Source organism: Pollicipes pollicipes, unplaced genomic scaffold (genome assembly GCF_011947565.3).
Source record: "Pollicipes pollicipes isolate AB1234 unplaced genomic scaffold, Ppol_2.1 Scaffold_6138;HRSCAF=7277_pilon_pilon_pilon, whole genome shotgun sequence".
Taxonomy (NCBI): Eukaryota; Metazoa; Arthropoda; class Thecostraca; order Pollicipedomorpha; family Pollicipedidae; genus Pollicipes; species Pollicipes pollicipes.
Genome location: NW_023596818.1, coordinates 3,891,598 through 3,910,559, shown reverse-complemented (window position 1 = coordinate 3,910,559; position 18,962 = coordinate 3,891,598). Strand labels below are relative to the sequence as shown.

Genomic DNA, 18,962 nt, shown 5'->3' with positions numbered 1-18,962 from the left:
ACAGCATAGTCATATAATCGAGGTTGTGCTCGGAAAAGGGAATCCTTTCGTTTTTCAGCGGATTGCTGGAATCATGATTGGTTGGACGTTGTTGTGGTGGCGGGGTGATGATTAGACGATAGATGACGTTGCAGCTATTTCAACGCGTCGTCAGCGTTGCAGCTATTTCAACGGTCAACGCGTTACAGCTATTTGGTGGCTTTATGTGTTCGTATCGTCAAGATCTAAATCAATTCCGAAATAGGCCAAAAACCGTCGAATCTTCTGTGTGCGCGCGAGCCGGGCGTGCGAGGCTCGGCGCATACTTTTTTGTTCTTTTATCGGTGCGATTACCTATCCTTTTCCGAGACCTTATGCACTTGGTTCTGTGACCACCATTGCCGAACCACAAACCAGGTCTTCACACGCCTTACGGGGATTTTTGTCAATATCGAGTTCGCACATTCCGTGATACACCAATGTGGAACGGCTGCACGCGCTCACGCACCCTCAGTCTGAGCCCGTGGCAACGTTAAGGCAAGTGTATCATTTTGGTAGCGAAATTGCATTTCACATTTTAAGTGGTTCAAATGGTTGGAGTGCTGTCAGAGCTGTCCATACAAGGCATTCTTCCTTTAAAGTCTCGTTGCAGCGTTCCGTTTGGCAGCCACCCTACACTTGTCACGTGACCGCGGCAAATGACAAGAGAGGGATGGTGATTTTAACATTTATTGACCGCGATAAGCAGACAAAAAAAAAAATGAAATGCACTTCACATGTTACAACCACAACCAGACATAGTTTCATGCCTCTACCTCCAGCTGCAATGTAATCAATGAAAGCGAGTTTCAATTCCGGCGTGTACTTGTCGCAGACATTGAGTACAATTGGTCAGACCAAAAACAGGCACAAGTTTCCACGTCCATTGCAAGAGCAGGCACAAGTCTCCACGTCTTGTACGTAGACAGGCCCGCAGACAAGCAGTTCCTCAGGGCACAGGCGGGCACAAGTTCCCGAGTTCATTGCAATGGCAGGCACAAGTGTCCAAGCTCAGTGCAATGACAAACAAGAGTACAGCTCATGTCGCATTACCTCCTCGGCATCGTCATTATCTAGTAGACATAGGAGCGGTAGCCGTAGGGGAAGGCGTTGTAGGTGATGGGGTGGGTGCTGGCCGGGGTGTTGTACACGCTGCGGAACGCATAGGGTGTGGCGTAGGCGGCGTTGGCGTACGGGTAGCCGATGGGGTGGGCAGCGTAGGTGGAGATCAGGGTGGCGTCGTCAGCCTTCTGGTCCGCCTCAGCGGTATCGCGCTTCTTCAGCGAGTGCACGAACGGGGTGTAGGAGTGGTAGGCGTTGTAGCCATTGTAGGCGTACGTGGTGGGGTAGTTGTAAGCGCTGTTGTACACGGTCGGGTACGTGTTGTAGACGTACGGGTACCCGGCCGTGTAGCCGAAGGGGTGGGCGGCGTAGGTGGAGATCAGGGTGGCGTCATCAGCCTTCTGGTCCTCATCGGCCGAACGCTTGGAGCGGGACTGGAAAACGAAAAGGTGTGGTACATCGACATCAAGGTACATGAAGTCTCTCAGGGCATATACGTTTTGCGACAAAGGTAAAGGCTTTCAGTCTGTACTAGGATTTTGAATTACTTTGTTGTGAACGGCCAGCGGAACGGATGTTTTGAAAATGCATTCGCGTATAACCAGATAACTACGGAAGCGTCAATTCACAAATCATTACCTCCAAACGACCGGTGCAAACCCACTATGCTTGACGAGATCGTTAACGCTGAATTGCGGCAACATACGCCCAAAATAATATCTTGAAATTTGACTGGCTCGTCTTCCAAACTGTAGCAAAAATCGCCTTTTGCTGATTCAAAAACACAACCGTTTCGTGAATTTCATTCCTATCTCGTGAAGGCCTACAGCGCGGAGAAGTCTGACTTCGAATGTCAGACCCCGAATTACCCCACACAAGGGCCTGACAACACGTGCATCATCAATACTGACATTGCCAGCGTCAGAGTCACAGACTCAGTCATCACTGACCTCAACAGCGGGCTCCTCCTTCTCGACGGGCTTGAACGAGTACGGCAGGCCATTGTAGACGAAGGGATGGGCGGCGTACGTGGTGATGGGCGCGTGGTACGCGTTGTACGCCAGCGGGGCGTTGTACCCGGTGTACGGCCACGCGCCAGTGTACAGCTGGTACTGGGCCGAAGCGGCGCCCAGCACGGCCAGGAGAACCTGGGACAGGGAGCGAGTGTCAGTTGGCTGTTTTCCACTCTAGTGAGGCAGGTCCATACGCTGTAATGTGAGGTGTAAAACAGCATGGATAGTACTCCGATAAAAAACGCGCAAAAACTGCATAATTGCGATAAGCGCTAAGTCCAGTTATGTGCTAGCGAAAGTAATTGTGACTGAGCGTATCACAAACAAGTTTATCCGCCTGTCAGTGAAATCAACGGGCCGACGCAAGTCCCACTCACCAGGAGCTTCATGTTGATGCTGAGGAGGTAGCTGCGACTTGAGCTGTGTCTGTCACCGTTCGGCGCTCGCTGTTTTATACTCATCTCACCATCGCCTGAGGCGCTGCCCATCCGGAGTCGGACGACAGCGGACGGCTGGACCGCCTCGTTACCGGGCGCCTCCCTCTAACGGCGGGACGCGTTTCCGAGATTAGCCGCCTCGCGGGCAGAGTAAACGTGCGGAGCAGACGAAATTCCTTAGCAGAGCGAAGTCTGATTCCCATGGTGTGGTGTCCTCTGTCAATTTTTCGTGCGGGGAAGTTTTTGTGTTGCAACAGGGGGGGGGGGGGGGGGAGAGGAGGAGCGGCAAACTTGGTCGGACTGATAAGGACGCGTTTAGCCATCTATGTGAAAATGTGTGCTTGTGAGCATTGCTAAATGCTGGTTACGAAAACTGACAAACTCCATCAATAATGATGGTTAAGAGATCTGCCTCAGTTCCCTGTCTCTGGAGGCGGCTACCTTCTCTGCCGATCATGGGTTCTTGACAACGCTTGGTGTGTGACGCAGCATTCGCCAATAACCTGACGAAATAAAAGTGAGTTTTTTTTATATGAAACCACTTGTTTTGGGAAACAAACCAAAAACTTTTCATATGCAAAGGTTCAGCTGTGACACATATTGAGTGGCGACATGGCATTATCTTGAATTAGCCCACACTACACCAGGAGTCTGAGACAACCGGAGAAGGTCACTTTCCCTGGGATTTCCATCTTTCAGACGCCGTATGTCAAAAATAAAGATACAGTTGTGATGGTCTCGTGAAATGATGAAGAACGCACACCAAATTTAGTATCAAAATCAAATGTGACGTCACCAGATGTAACGAAACACCAAGACGGCTGTTGTGACAGATAGTTAAAACCTATATGAATAAGTCGAGATTGATTTTGAGGCCACGAAATTCTGTGTTAAGATTGTTGAGAGATTATTCCGGCAATTTTTTTTCTTTACTCAAGAGGGTCATATCAGATTAGGTCACCATTTCAAATTGGTAAACCAGTGGCCTACAAGAGCGGTGCTTTTTCACATGTGCGTCTGACTGAGCTGATTTTAGTAGATGCAGCTAATGCGATATACCAGACACAAAATACCAGTTTAGGCTGACCTAGAGGTTATCTGAGGTCAGCTTTGGTTAAAGATATAAGCCATTACTCTAAAAAGCTTAAGAGCTTTCTAAGCTTAAAAGCTTAAAAGCATGCACAATGCGACCAGTACATTTCTTTTCTGTGGTCAGAAATAGCGTGTTTGATGTCTACAGGCACTCAAGCTCTTGCTTTTATAATACATAGTCCCTTCAACGCTCGACAATGTATTTGTAACAAGCGGAGAACATGACCGTGCATGAAATAACAACCTGTGCAAGAAATTATGCGCAGTCAGCATCTCAAACACACTAAGGTATTGGCTGCACACGTCGCGTTTGCTCATATAGCCTCTCCGCAGCTGACAACAAAGGGCATTGGTCTTTAATGGCCTAATAGTTACGCAATTCACACTCGCAGTGTCACGTTTGTACAGCGTGTGATCTCAAAGCACGGCGTCATCTGTAAAAATGAGCTGATGTTATGTATTCCTTGTTTGGTACTCGGACCCATGGCGTTTTAATAATTCAGTTGGCAGCTAGTTGTTTGTAGCTTTAGCTGCAGCCAGGTAGCGAAACACGCCATGTCATGATGACCCATGGAACACCGGTTACGGCAGGCAGGATGCTCTGCTTCATGCATAAGACAGCTGATGGCTTCATTCCTTGTCAACTAGCTTAAGAGAGAGAACAGACAAATCCATGATTATTTCGCTTACACGCCTAATACATTCCTAATCGTACTTTGCCAGCCCTCCCGTGACCTCTAGTTACCTCATTTTGCATTAAAATCATATCACATGTTTTCAGTGGAGTATTCGAAATTGGCGACCAAAATTAACCATCTATCTAGCTATCTAACTATCGGTTTTGAGCTCATGATGTGTTTTGCACAAGGCACTCATAGACGGGTTCATATGGGCGAAGGTCATGTGCTCTGTGGTCATATGATCGCTCTGCATGCCAATTGGTGCTCTTTTCGTCATATTCAAACACCAAATCTACAAAAAATGTATTCAAAGTTGCATTAGTTACTTAAGATAGCAATAATTGGCCTACTTCAGGTCACTGACCCCTCTCGTTTAAAAAACCTGAGAGTAAAAACTGTGGATATCATAATTGTATGCTACTGTAGGGTGCTTGTAGAATGGAAAATATTCACAAAAAGTTACGTAAAGTGAACACAAATTTGAAGTTGACCTCTTTGACCTGACTTAGTTTACTGATCTTGGTAGCTCAAAGCTTCGATTTACACAAAAGCATGCCAAACTGGTGGATTCATGTGTAAAACAAAATTCGTGCTTCTGCAAGAGTTCGTTTTGACATGTGGTCCGAAAATCATATCGGAAACTTGACTTTCCTGGTCTTGCATGACCTAATCGCAATCGCCAGCCCAGTGCACTCTGGGCCAGTCCGACCAGCATGGCTCTGACGGGTTTGTGAAAACCAGTGGTCGTTTTTGACCTGCTGTTTTCAGCAATAGGCAGTGACAGTAGGCAAGAAATCTGGAGAAATATTCGACAGCCATTGGCATGGACATTCCATGCCAGCTGCTGCACGACTATTCCTTGTTGCGTTGGAACATTGTAACATCACGAATGTGTGACATCCGCCATTTGATGAGCAGTGCAGCCACAGAGTGCGAATTGCGAAAGCTGAAGAACACGGATCGACAAAATAAGTTAGCACGCACATTGGGAGATCTTTGATAATGGCACAACGTCATTGGAGGAGGTAGTACCTGCCCCATGCTTGCGTATCTTTGGTCCAAGCTGCATCACGGTGTCGATTTTATTAAGAAAATGAAGCTTGGAGACTCATCTTTTGAATATGGCGTCGGGTGGGCCTGCGATGAATGAAATTAAAACTTACAGAAACACGTGTGCAGAACTAGGGTCCATCGCTTCGAACACAAATTTCAATATTGCAGGTTTCAACAGTTGTACGCTGTTGCAGTGTAAATTAAAAGCATGACTTTACATGCAATATGCATAATGCTGCATAATAAACACACAATTCGTTAAATTCACAGTCGACCCAGTCCCAACGAACCATGGTAACCCGGTCAAATTTGGTGATTCTGTACCGGTAAAAACACATACATACGCGGCCGTCGTACGCACGTCTCAAGATTATAGGCGTTGATACCTACGGCGTCTAATTAACCGAATTTGATCAAACTCCCTAGCAACGTTTATTTTGTTCTTCGAAGGCATTTCGAGGGCAGTTTTTCGGGAAAAGTTGAGCCACTCGCGATATGGAACTGTTTCAACACTCGCCTAACGGCGACGTTGTTCTAAGGGTCGGCTATACTGGCATCGCAGACTTACCCTTAGATTAAGTAATAAATGTTTCTCATTCCCACTAACCCGTAAGAGGTGACGGACGAGCCCACCACAAAGTGACAACAGATTTCAATATGCATGTGCTTGCACGTTCTCATGACCCCAAATCTACCTTTGAGGTGGCGAGACACGAACCTAATTGTGACCGGGCCGGTTCCGTGCGGGATCGTGCAGTGTGAGCTTGCGAGATGTAAACTTTGCTTGTGATCAACATCATGTGTCATCATCGTGTCTATGATCATCACAATTCTGGGAGCTCTTCACTAGCAAAGCTCTGGCTATACGTGCCTTTCAGAAATATAAATGATCTGTCTTCCCTGAAGATAACCGCAGGGGAAACTTTCAATTGGCAACCTATGGTTAGAAGCGAGCATATTTCATCATGTCTGATGCTTGCCTCAATACCTTCCACTGTGGAACATTCCCTTTAGTGGAAGTTGGATGCGCAGATTGACAGTACAGAATTACACCGGAGTTTGCGGGCTCGATAGAGGGATTCAGCTTCAAGGTTGTGCGATTGTTCCTGCTTTCCACGGTCACTTATTTGCCAAAGTAATGGTCAGTAATTCCGTCCCCCGCAAAGTTATAATAAAGGCTAAATTAAGATGTTGAATGTTCATGACTTCTACGAACATTATTTGGTTGAATGTACGGCGACGTATCAATGAATGTTTGCTTGAGAATGCTGTCGAATGCTTCCACAGCGGTAACTTGCACAGACACTGCTTCGAACTTCAAATACTGTTAGCTGTGCAGAGAACACAGTGAGGTGAATTTCGTTTTGAGCTAAGCTGGGGTGTGAAAAAATCGTCCGCAAAACAATCAATCGTAAGTGGAAATCAAATCACAACAAAACAAAACAGCGAGTGAGATGTCCCGGCTAACAAAAACATGCACGCTAATTCGACCATTTGTCGTGTATGTACAATATATTTTTACAACAGCCATGATAGGTACGCCAGGATCGATGCGTTTCACCCGACCTTTATATGAAGGTCAAATAAGAGAACACGTTTTGTTTGATCCAGGCCATTTCCGTCCGAAAGCGATGTATGGAAGAATGATTCCACTTCGCTAGGCATCAAAGCTGAAGCGGCTTAGATTTGTCATTAAGGAGCTACGTTATCAACTAAAAAATGCGCAATTTTTTTTTAGTTTCAAATGATCGATGAACATTATTGCGTCCATAATAACCTTTCTTGTATTGGCTATGAACTGTTCACTGTTGCCTGTTTATGAAGCGTGAGTTGACAGGTTCCGTTTCAACTCACATTTTGATAACATTAACAAATCTTTCATTGCAAGGTATTTCAAGCTGACAAGTTTGCTGACTAATGCCAGACTCCAAGAATCTCGGTCGATATGCCTAGATCCGAAGTAACATCGTCGTACGCACCTGTCAGGATATTATGCGTTGATACTTGCGGGGTCCAATGAACCCAACTTGATCCGATTCCCTAGCAGCGTTTGTTTCGTTCTTCGAACGCATTCCGAAGGCAGATTTTCGGGAACACTGGAGCCACGCGGGCTATAGAACTGTTTCAACACCCGGCCAAAAGCGTCATTGTTCTAAGGGTTGATTATACTGGCGTCGCAGACTTACCCTTAGATTTGGTAATTATTGTTTCCCATTTCCACTAACCCGCAAGAGATAACGGACGAACCTACCACAGAGGGAAAGCGGATCTTAATTTGCATGTGCTTGCAGGTTCTAGTGACCCCAAAACTACCTTCAAGGTGTCGGGGCACGAACCCTATTGCGACCCGGCCCGTTCCGTGAGGGATCGTGCAGTGTAAGCTTGCGAGATGTAAACTGCTTGTGACGAACATCATGTGTCATCATCGTGTCTATGATCACCGCAATTCTGGGAAGCACGTCACTAGCAGAGCTCAGGCCATACGCGGCCTTCAGAAATATAAATAATGCGCCTTCCCTGATGATAAACACATGCGAAACGTTCAACGGTGCGTGGTAATGGACAGGCCTGTATTGACACCTTTATTTCACATGCCAGGAACTCGTTGGAAAACATCACGGGTCGTCTGTTCCTACCTGGCCACTTAATCAAGAAAGCCATGTCACACAACATCTGACTATTGTTTTCTAGTTGGTGAAAACGCGTTGCCTTTTCTTGAGGCATTTCTTCCTCCCTGAAAAGCCGTCTGATTCCTGATGGAGTCGTTCTATGACCGGCCAGTCGCCGGCTCGCCACTCCGCCGGTGACGCTACATCCGCCTTACTTGCGTCGGGCAGCGTCATCGGCCAATGCTTCGATATCCGACTCGATTGCTGCTTTGTCTTCCTCCAGGGTAGCCGTATACGTGTTGAGCTCTTCCGTGGTGACGCAGTCAGTCGCCAGTCGGTGTTCATGGCATTAAACGCATCTGTCAGAGACTGGTGCGTGTGTCCTCGTACTCCCTCTGTAGTGGGCTTAGCCGTGGCGGCCACGACCAAGCACAGGACCAGGAGGCTAAGACGGAACATGGCGAAGGAGGCTGCTTGCACTGGCTGCTGGTGAGGTACTGGTGATACGGCACTATACCACCGTCTTAAATACGTCTCGAATGAGTCAAATGGAGGCAATTTGCGCCGTCCGTTATAGCAACAAGTGTACTGACAGCTACGTAATTCACACTCGCAGTGTCACGTTTATACAACGTGTGATCTCAACGTACGGCGCCATCTGCGAAAATGAGCCTGATGCTATGTGTTCCTTGTTTCGTATTCGCAGCCATGGCCTTTTAAGAATTCAGTTGGCAATTAGTTGTTTGTAGCTTCAGCTGCAGCCAAGTAGCAAAACACGCCATGTCATGATGAACCATGGAACACCGGTTACAGCAGGCAGGATGCTCTGTTTCATGTGTAAGACAGTACTGGTAGCTTTATTCCTTGTCAACTAGCTTGAGAGAAAGGAGAGAAAATTCATGATTACTTCGGCTGCATGCTTATCGAAACGATGAGCACTAAATTCAATATTATGGCAATCATGCTTGCGTTCTTAATTTTGTTTTACGCAGCGACTCACAGTTTTAGGAGGTCAACATCCTTCAGGTGATTGTACATGGTGCAGTCGCCAGCCATTACCACGAGCGGTCTATATCTCATTGATGATAAACAATAGATGTACATGGAAACAACTTAATGCAACTTCTCATCACGCCATACGCATCAGGCGTCACTCATGCGTTGAAATGTTTCCCAGCTCGCACCCATTAGTCTACGCCTGGTCTGAGACAACCGCACACGTCTTAGTCAACTTTTTCAGTTGACTAAGCCCTGTGATGTGTAGCCTTCAGATGCCGTATGAGGGAAATAACGGAACCGTTTGAAGCATCGTCAATTGGTGAACAATGCATGCCAAACTTTTGACTTAAGGTGAAATTTTAGGCCACCAGACGTCATGAAATTTCAAAACTGGTTATTCTGATTGATGAAGCCTTAAAGCTATGTAAGACGTCAAGACGAATATTGAGGGCGTGAAAATAGGCCTAAAAACTATGGAGAGCACATTCCGAAAATTTCTGCCCGCTTGTTATGCTTGATTAGGTCACCATCCAAAATTTGTCCACCTGTAGCCTAAAAGAACGATGCATTTTCTCAATGTGCTTTTGACTAAGCTTATTGTATTAGGTGCAGCTGTGAAATAAAAACATTATTAACGTATACATGTCATTTTAGCCTCACCAAGAGGTCAGCTGAACTCAACTTGCGCCAAATTTATAAACCAACCAGATGACAAAATTTAAGCGCTAACAGGCCTATGCTACCAGCGCAATGCTTTTTCAGGAGGTCAAAAATAGCGTGCCTTGCATCTGTAGGCAATTAAGATCGCATGGCTCTTTTGTATATTATACATAGTCCACTTGACGCTTGATAATGAGAGTATAAAAATTTTTAAAAAAGGCACGTCGCCACGTAAAATTACATATCAGCTTCACAGACACAATAATGAGGCAATTTATCGCGTTGCACGTGTTCATCTAACGTCTCCGCTGCTGAAAACGTCGGTCACTTACCTTGAATGACCTCATATAACTTTGTATGTCGTTACGTAACCTAGTATGCACTCCTGCATTACAGTGATGTCGCAGCAAGGAGCATTTCATTCATGGAGTATTTGAATTATGCGTCCAAAATTACCTAAAAGCTGCCTTTTTGGGCTTAGCATGTGTTTTCAGAAGGCACATTTAGACGAATGTTACGACCTGGGCCAAGATCGTGTCCTCTGTGGCCCTATGATTGTTTTGCTTGCGTATTAGTACCACTCTCCTTATCGACAAACCGCAAAGCCACAACATGCGTCAAAGTTGCACGATTTACGGCAAGAACAGCAACAGACCTGACTTCAGAACATTGACCTCGCCTATTTCGAAAAGTCTGAAAGCCCTAAACTGTGGGCACTCCAATGTTTCATAGCTGAAACAAGTTTGAACAGTGGCAAATGATTCACTTAAAAGTAATGTGGCCAACTTTTCAGAAGTTGACCTCTTTTAGCTGACCTAGGTCACTGATCTAGGTGGATCAAACCATAAAATTGGGGGAAAGTATGCCACATTTATAGACAAGCATGTGCTAAAATTTGGTGTCACTGCGAACGTTCACTGTTGATCTGTGCTCGAAAAATCTCTTAGGTAAGTAATCTACCCCTTGGCCAGGCGCGGGTCAAGGCGTGATGTACTGTAAGAAAACAAACTTGATTTCTGACTTCACTTAGAGTACAGCGACCTTGTAGCATGCAGAGCGAAGGTTTCTCATCAGAGCGGTGGAAGTTGTGCAGAGCCGATCGGGTTTGCACATGCTGTGCGCAAGTGGAGGCACGAATGCTAAATTTTGTCAACCTTGGGAGGCTTCAAAGCCCACAAATTCCATGACATTTCCAGGCAAAATAACTGATGCATGAAGCATGCAAGAAATTGAAACTTGGAGACGTTTCAAGCAGCGTGAAACGCATAGGGGTCATCGACGCAGACACCTAGGGCATAGTTTTCGTTATCTTGATGTAAAATTTTACATTCAGAACAAAGCATACGAAAATGTTATCTTCGATGAGCGATACCTGGCCAAGTTATGCAAAATGGGGTCCAAAGTAGCATCGCCGCAAGCCAATGAAGGCACTGCGGTGTTAAGAAAAGATAGCGTAGACAAAATATTCGCGTGTGTGCGGCTCGAGGAAGGAAATCCAACAATGTCACACAGATCCGCGCCCGAGGAAGGAGTAGTTGGGGGCAGTCGTCATCCGGAGCATGAAGATCGCAAACGCAACGTTGCTTTCCATTTTTTACTTTTGTGCAATAAACGGCGTCCTGAAAGATTATGTCAGGGACGAATCCAGGAACGACAAAGGGTAATTAACGTCCTAGCTACGACTGTTATGTGCTTATGTGTGCAAAAAAGCGCCTCTAACACTTTCCCTAACCCGTGAAGCCCGCGGTAAACACGATTTTAGATACGCAGAATGATTGTGACAAGTGTTCTCCTTCTCTTGCCCTCGCGAGTTCCTTGCGGCAATTAATGGGCTGTTAAGATGTGGTGTTATCTTTGTTCTTTGCTAAGCTTCAACAATGCGATGGAGATAGAACACCACTATTAAAGCAGGTGTAAGCGTTTAAGCCTTGGACCCGTTCTTTATTGGGAGAACGACTGGTAGTGAGATGCACGCGGCTCGAAAAGCAAAAGACGACAGACAAACCGACGCACTGTGTTCGAAAAGAATACCGATGATAGAGGCCCTCTGCTTCGCCGGGCATCCGCAGATATGATTTTGATTATGCCTGTTGCATCGACATTTATCGAATGACGCGTGACGCGTGATGCGAAGTCACATCATTTCGTCTCTATGTACACTTATTGTTAATCGTTAATGCGATACAGACTGCCCGCAGTAACGGCTGGACATGGCTCTTTGTGTAATCCCGTCTGTAATCCCCTAATGATGGTGACCTATTAAAAATGTGGTCGCTGCTTAAAATGATAACGGAAACCTTAGACTTGAATGGCATGCAATTTTCAACCAATTACACAAACATGAACAACATGGCCAAATCACAGCGGATGTTGGCCCGGGCCGTTTCAAAAATGTTGGCTGGTGTCATTTTAGATCAGCGACCTAATCTGACCTTTTAAAGTCCGTGGAACACATCTGTTGCGGGAACATGCTTTTTGGGAACTTACCCCCGAGGGCGATTCCTCAGGCTTAGCGGTAATTTCATATTTTTTGGTTACCCTGACCTCCTAAAAGTTAAAATAGTCACTGAACTTGAATATACACTATTGAACATTTCCTTACAACATGTATATGAGCTCACGGCGGTCGTGTGAGGAGGCCTGAGTACCTGAACAAAAATCTTGCGTTTGACCTTGTTCGAGCTCAAGAATATAAAGGAGGAACTTCCAATTTTGACAAAAGTAAGTTTACACACAGGTTAGCCCATCCTGTGAATGTGGTGTCCCTAGCTAGCTTAATTTTTGAGATCTTGGGGGTTTAATTGCTGCCCCACCCGGGAGTAATTGCCACCACAGTATTTGTCCGGTCAGCCGGGCGCGTGTTATTCCACCCCACAAACTTGACTTTGAAAGAATAATTCGGGAAACACCTTGTGGTGCTCAAAGGAACATATGCCTAAGCAAGAGATGCTAAAAAAGGACATGTCTGTGTGTGGGATATTCGAAAGAAGTACACGTCGTTTTGAAAGCGGCCAGATTGTGCAAAGATTCCGCCATGTTTTTCATGTCTGTGTAGTTAGTTAAAAATTGCCCGCCATTCATGTTCAATTATACAGTTATTATTTTTTAAGCGGCGACCGCAATTTTAAGAGGCCACCACCATCAGGGGATTACAGACGGGGAATTACACAAAGAGTAATGTCTAGCTGTTACTGCAGGCAGTCTGTATCGCATTAGCGATTAACAATATCTGTACAAAGAGACTACTTGATATGACTTCGCATCACGCGTCACGCGTCTGACGTTGCTCATGCAAGCAAACGCTTGCCAGCTAGCAGACATAAAGATGCTGACGACCTTCGTACTATGATGGCACTTTGTAAACGAAAATGTACCATTAATCATCCCTACCTATGTGCCTATCACCATATCACCATGTACCCATCAACAAAGCACAGATCGGTTTTTCTGAAGTAATTACAAGTAATGGTGGGGTGTTATGGTGTTGGAATTATCTTATTTGGTGCATCGTGGGCAAGCAGCCGTAAGGTAAAGGTGATTTTCGTTTTTATGGAAACTGATGGATAATGATGATAATGATTATGAGGTGTTTGAAGGCGGACTTCCTTCCCTAGATCCCTGGCTCGACGATTGATAAAATGCCAACGAAAATACAGACATTCGAGAAAAGGAGATGCAACAGGTATGCTCGAAATCATCTTTGCAGTCGCCCGACGAAGCGGACGGCCTCTATCATCCATATTCTTTTTGGACAGAGTGCGTCTGTTTGTCTCTCGTCTTTTGCATTTCGAGCCGTGTGCATCCCACTGCCAGTCATTCTCCCCATGAAGGAGCGGTCCAAAACTTAAACGCTTGCACCTGTTTTAGTAGTGGTATTACAGCTTCATCGCATTTTGGAAACTTAGCAAAAAACTCATCGTTTCCATCGGCATGTAGCCGATGAATTTTCTCTCCTTTCTCTTGATCTGGTTGACAGGGAATAAAGCTACCAGTACCGTCTTACGTATGACACAGAGCATCTTGCCTGCCGTAACCGGTGTTCTATGGGTCATCATGACATATCGTGTTTTGCTACTTGGCTGCAGCTAAAGCTACAAACAACTAATTGCCAAATGAATTTTTAAAACGCGATGGTTCCGAATACGAAAAAAGGAACACCTAGGATCACCTCATTTTCACAGATGACACCGTACTTTAAGATCACACGCTGTACAAACGTGACACTGCGAGTGTGAATTACGTAGCTGTCAGTACACTTGTTGCTATAACGGACGGCGCAAATTGCCTCCATTTGACTCATTCGAGACGTATTTAAGACGGCGGTGCAATGCCGTATCATCAGTACCTCACCAGCAGCCAGTGCAAACAGCCTCCCTCGCCATGTTCCGCGTTAGCCTGCTGGTCCTGTGCTTGGTCGTGGCTGCCACGGCTAAGCCCACTACAGAGGGAGTACGAGGACACACGCACCAGTCTCTGACAGATGCGTTTAATGCCATGAACACCGATGGCGACGACTGCGTCACCACGGAAGAGCTCAACACGTATACCGCTACCCTGGAGGAAGACAAAGCAGCAATCGAGTCGGATATCGAAGCATTGGCCGATGACGCTGCCCGACGCAAGTAAGGCAGATGTAGCGTCACCGGCAGAGTGGCGAGCCGGCGACTGGCCGGTCATAGAACGACTTCATCAGGCTTTAGACGACATTTCAGGGAGGAAGAAATGTCTCAAGAAAAGGCAACGCGTTTTCACCAACTAGAAAACAACCGTCAGATGCTGTGTGACATGGGCTTTCTTGATTAAGTGGCCGGTAGGAACAGAAGACCCGTGATGTTTTCGAACGAGTTCTTAGTATAAGAAATAAATATGTCAATACAGACCTGTTTGTGACCACGCGCCATTGAAAGTTTCGCATGCGTTTATCCTAAGAGAAGGCGCGTTTTTGATATTTCTCGGGGCACGTATAGTCTGAGCTCTGCTAGTGGCGTGCTCCCACAATTACGATGATCATAGCCACGATCATGATACATGATGTCCGTCACAAGCCAAGTTTACATCTCGCAAGCTTACACTGTACGATCCCGCACGGAACCGGCCGATTTGCAATAGGGCTCGTGCCCTGCCACCTCGAAGGCCACGAAGGCCATCTGGGGCCACGAGAACCCGCAGGCACATGCATATTACAATCTGTCGTCCCTTTGTAGTGGGTTCGTTCGTCACCTCTGACGGGTTAGTGGAAATGGGAAACAAATATTACCAAATTTAAGGGTAAGTTTGCGACACCAGCATAACCGACCCTTAGAATAACGACGCCGTTGGGCGAGTGCTGAAACGGATTCAAGTTACACGAGGCTCAACTTTTCCCGAAAACTGCCTTCGAAATGCATTCGAAGAACGAAATAAACGTTGCTAGGAAGTCGGATCAAATTCGGTTTAACTACAATTCTTCCTCATATTGCCAGCATTCCCATTTAGCCGTACGGTGTGACATCGCTTTTCAATGTTAAAGGTAGAAAGTACACCACAGTGTTTCAAATCCAATCTCTCGCCTGAAATAATCACAAACATTTATGAGTTCACCACCAGCTTTATTTTGAGCATGCTGCTTCAACTGACCCATTTGCCAGGCCTCCGTCAGAACAAATTTGTTTGCATCATCGCAGATTATTCGCTCCTCCCCAGTAAGTGTATTTCGAGGGATGAGCACGCTGCCCTCTCCCGCCAGGGACCAAATGTATTTTTCTCACACAACAGTGAGCTGCTTGGTATCAGTTTAGTACTGTTTGCATTTAGCGAAAGGCGTTGTGACTAAGCAAGTGTTTAATGATTTGTGTCCGACGTATTCAGTTGCCGCTGGCAAGACCCATGCACAAATTGGAGGCCCACAATGCATATCATACTTTTGCTCTCTTTAGAATCTTTTAGATTGCCCAAGACACTTTACACAGAAAGAAAGAAACTTAACGTGGAGGAACATTCCACCCACGACATTTTATTAAACCTTAAATGAAGATTTGTTTAAATTTGGAGAAGTTTATGCGATCCACAGAGACCTTGGCAAGTGGCAAACATCTATATGAGATGCCAAAGCACCAGCGATGCTGGCAGATGCCTGGTGACGGGCGAAATGTAGCCAACTTTCGCCCAACGTTTCTTGGCTATGGACGGGTTTGGGGGATGCCGAGGCAACGGCCCTTTTTCTTTTTAGCCTCAGGTGATCTTCCGAAACTACCTGGAGGTGGGGAAGGTAAGCTGATTGCGTGGTAATGCGATGCAAAATATTTACTTTAGCTTGCTAATGCTCTACGGCGCAAGGCAAAGGAAATAATTTAACCGCGCGCATGGGTTGCCAGTTGAGCAGCCTTTCACATCCGCTGGGAGGCAAGGTATCCTGACCCCTAAAATCTTAAAACTAAGACAGCTAGAGTCACGAAACTCAACAGAAAATGTTCACCTTTATGTGATCCACCCTTGTGTTATATTGAGGGCCGTAGGGCATGACTTTGGATCAAATAAGGAAAAATTAATGGTCAGACACAAGATTGGGTGGTCCGAAGGTAGCTCTCAAGACCTTGCCCGTGCAACCTGCCTTGAAAGCCTAGACACCTGTTCTAAACAAAGGAATCCATCTGGTGATCATTTTAAGGTCAGGCAGGCCATTTTTGGACGGTTGGAATGGTCATGCGAATATAAAAATGCAACAAGATTTGCTTTATTTTTTAAGCTTGAAATAAAGGCATAATGAATTACGCTAGGTGGTCGCACATCCTTAAAAAAGCAATTATTTGGATCATTTTAGGTCAGTGATCTGTACTGATTTTTAGGGGGTCCATGGAAGATTTGGTTGTAGTCCCTGCTATAAAAATCGAACTGAGCAACATTAACTACCTCTTGAAGGGAGTGCTCCGCATTTCTAAGCGGGTTTTGAATAGAAATAGTCATCTTAAAGACCTTGCGGTGCAGTTCATAGCCCAGACCTTAGCAAGACCTAAACTGCTCCAGTTTCGGCGCTATAAGCCTGCAAAAATTCCATGACCGTTTCGTGAAGCGTAGGTCAAGGTAATATCAGCATTCGCGATTTCATAATAACGTCATTTATTTGCTACGATTTCATAAGCCATGCGGCGATTAAGGCCGAGAAAAATACAATGGTCGAGTCGTTTATATCTGGCGCTCGTATGCACAATTTCTGGGTCAGTTGGCTCTAACGGTCGTCAGATGGCTCTCAATCAAAGTTGTGCAAAGAACGATGACGTAGCAAAACCATGACATATTGAGGAGTATAAATATTAAGCAGATAAATTGCGCTGTGTAGTCTTTCTTACCTTAAGGATCATGTCAGTAATAAGTGAGCTCGTTTCATCATATCTGGTGCTTGCCTCAATATCTTTAAACGTGAAATATTCCCTTCGAAGCAAGATCTCCAGCAAAAGAGCAGGCTGGTTTTAACCTCGGATTGGCCTGTCCACACGAGACCCTAGGTCTATCGAATTTGCCATAATCTCAAAATCAGTCAGTTTATCGCTGAAAAGCTTACCGAAGAGATATATGACTTCATTCTACTCTCCTATGGCGCATCATACTGAACGATTCCCTAGAAATTGCCTTCGCTGACAGTCACGGCTTGGCTTTGACGTGCCAAAGGTCAGCGGCGTTGAAAGCTACATCTGATTTTGTATCCAAAATATTTTCTTCTCAACTGCCTACAGCTACGCAAAGATTGGCGTGGCTACGCCGTCCTCTTCGAAAGTTGCGCTTTTGAAAATTATGTTGAAAACTGACCTCCGATGGGAGGTCAAATTGACCACCACCCAAGCGCGTGTTGAGGAAAACATGCACTCACTTAGTCGTGCATTTCCATGGCAGACAAGTAAGCACAGCGGTGTACACAGTCAGTGAATTGGGCGGCCGATCAGTGTTCATCACCGCGACAGGGATTCCTTATCACAGCCGAAACAGGAGTCTTGGCCGAGCGACCGGTCCCAACCAGAAATGACGGACGAACTTGCATTTGGATCAAAGGCGTAGTTTCACAAAGTGGTTTGAGGGAGGTGGCGGGGTGCTTGGCCGCGAGAAATGTGAATCCTTCCCCCAAAAATTCACCAACAAACAGGTGTTGTCCCAGATTTGGCCCATTATCCCTCAAAGTTGGTTTGGGGGACTGGGGCCCGGTTTGGGTGAGCCTGAAGCCCCTAAATTTTAATTTATATTTCACACTCCTTGTTTACAGTTGTCTGTGCTGGTTTTTAGTTAGGAGTTGCATTTATATTATAGCTTTGAGGGCAGGACTTCCGCCTTTGATATAAATCCAATGTGACTTTCTGTCCGTGTTTTATAATATCCTGGAAAAGCCCGAAATAATAAAAAAGAGAACATGATCATTCGCAAGGAGATGAACTTCTTTCATCTGGCATGAACACGTTTTTGCCAAATGGTGTAACAAGTCGGCAGGTTTGATCACGTGCATGCCGCTACTTCATCATGCATAGTCCTGTATCTTGTGGAGGGTGAAAATTAGTCAGTTCATAGGGCCTCGAGTGAGTATTTCCCAATAATATTGTTTCAGAGGCCGCTACTATGTCTACTCTCCTGTCTTTTGCAAAGTGGTCTATTTCGTCAAGTCGTTCCTCTGTTGTAATATCAAAAGTATTTTGATGTTATGATGCATGGCGGCAAACATGTATTATCTTCCTGAGAATGATATCCGCCTGTCGAGATGCGGGTAGGCTTGAGGTGTATGATGTACATTGTGGTGGCAAATATAAGTGAGGCGTATGATCATTGCGTGCTATTGTGACCTAGAAGTGCAGATCTGGGCAACAGCGGACCTTGTGTTTGGCGCGACAGTGTCTGTCAGTATGCGTGCTCTGCTGCGGCGGTGGCGAGACAAGGACGGCCCGGCCACCGGCGACGCACCACCAGCCGACCATTAGTGGGGCCCGGGCACGTGTCCCGGCCGGCCGACCCAGCAGGTCAGCGGCAGGCACGAGGGTCGGACGACCGGCGGAGAGGCCGACGGGCGCTGAGAGATCCAGCGAACATCAAATGAGCATTGACAGAAAGCGTGCGAAGACAAACGTGCACTGACAAACAAATGACAGGGACATTACGAGAATGGCACAGCGCGACGTGATAGGTCAGTCAGCTGGTGTAACTGAAAATTCTGAAACAAATCAATTTAACGGGATTTGAACTTGGCTTTCCGAGAGAGTCGGCTGAAACTGACAGACAAATAGAGGAATAAACTGAGTGCGCCACGCCAGGCGAAAAAGGACCTCAGCACTCACGTGGCTACGTGGCACGCTCAACACGAACACGACAACACGCGTGGCTACGCTC

The 18,962-nt window shown here is 46.0% G+C and overlaps 1 protein-coding gene across 1 annotated transcript; it reads right to left on the bottom strand.

Annotated features, from left to right (window-relative positions):
* Positions 1–700: 700 nt before the first annotated feature.
* Positions 701–18,962, bottom strand: LOC119105991 (uncharacterized). Its single transcript, XM_037229587.1, has 4 exons — positions 18,911–18,962; positions 2,471–2,635; positions 2,031–2,228; positions 701–1,514 (listed from the first exon to the last, which is right to left on the bottom strand). The coding sequence occupies exons 2-4, from the start codon at positions 2,579–2,581 to the stop codon at positions 1,092–1,094; spliced, it is 732 nt and encodes a 243-aa protein (XP_037085482.1). The 5' UTR covers positions 2,582–2,635; positions 18,911–18,962; the 3' UTR covers positions 701–1,091.

What these genes read in the sequence shown, in the direction of transcription:
- LOC119105991 (XM_037229587.1), bottom strand. Translation starts at nt 2,581, where the DNA reads ATGGGCAGCGCCTCAGGCGATGGTGAGATGAGTATAAAACAGCGAGCG. An exon ending in GCATCAACATGAAGCTCCTG is followed by an intron (nt 2,229 to 2,470) that starts GTGAGTGGGACT and finishes TCCCTGTCCCAG; the next exon opens with GTTCTCCTGGCCGTGCTGGG. An exon ending in AGGAGGAGCCCGCTGTTGAG is followed by an intron (nt 1,515 to 2,030) that starts GTCAGTGATGAC and finishes TTCGTTTTCCAG; the next exon opens with TCCCGCTCCAAGCGTTCGGC.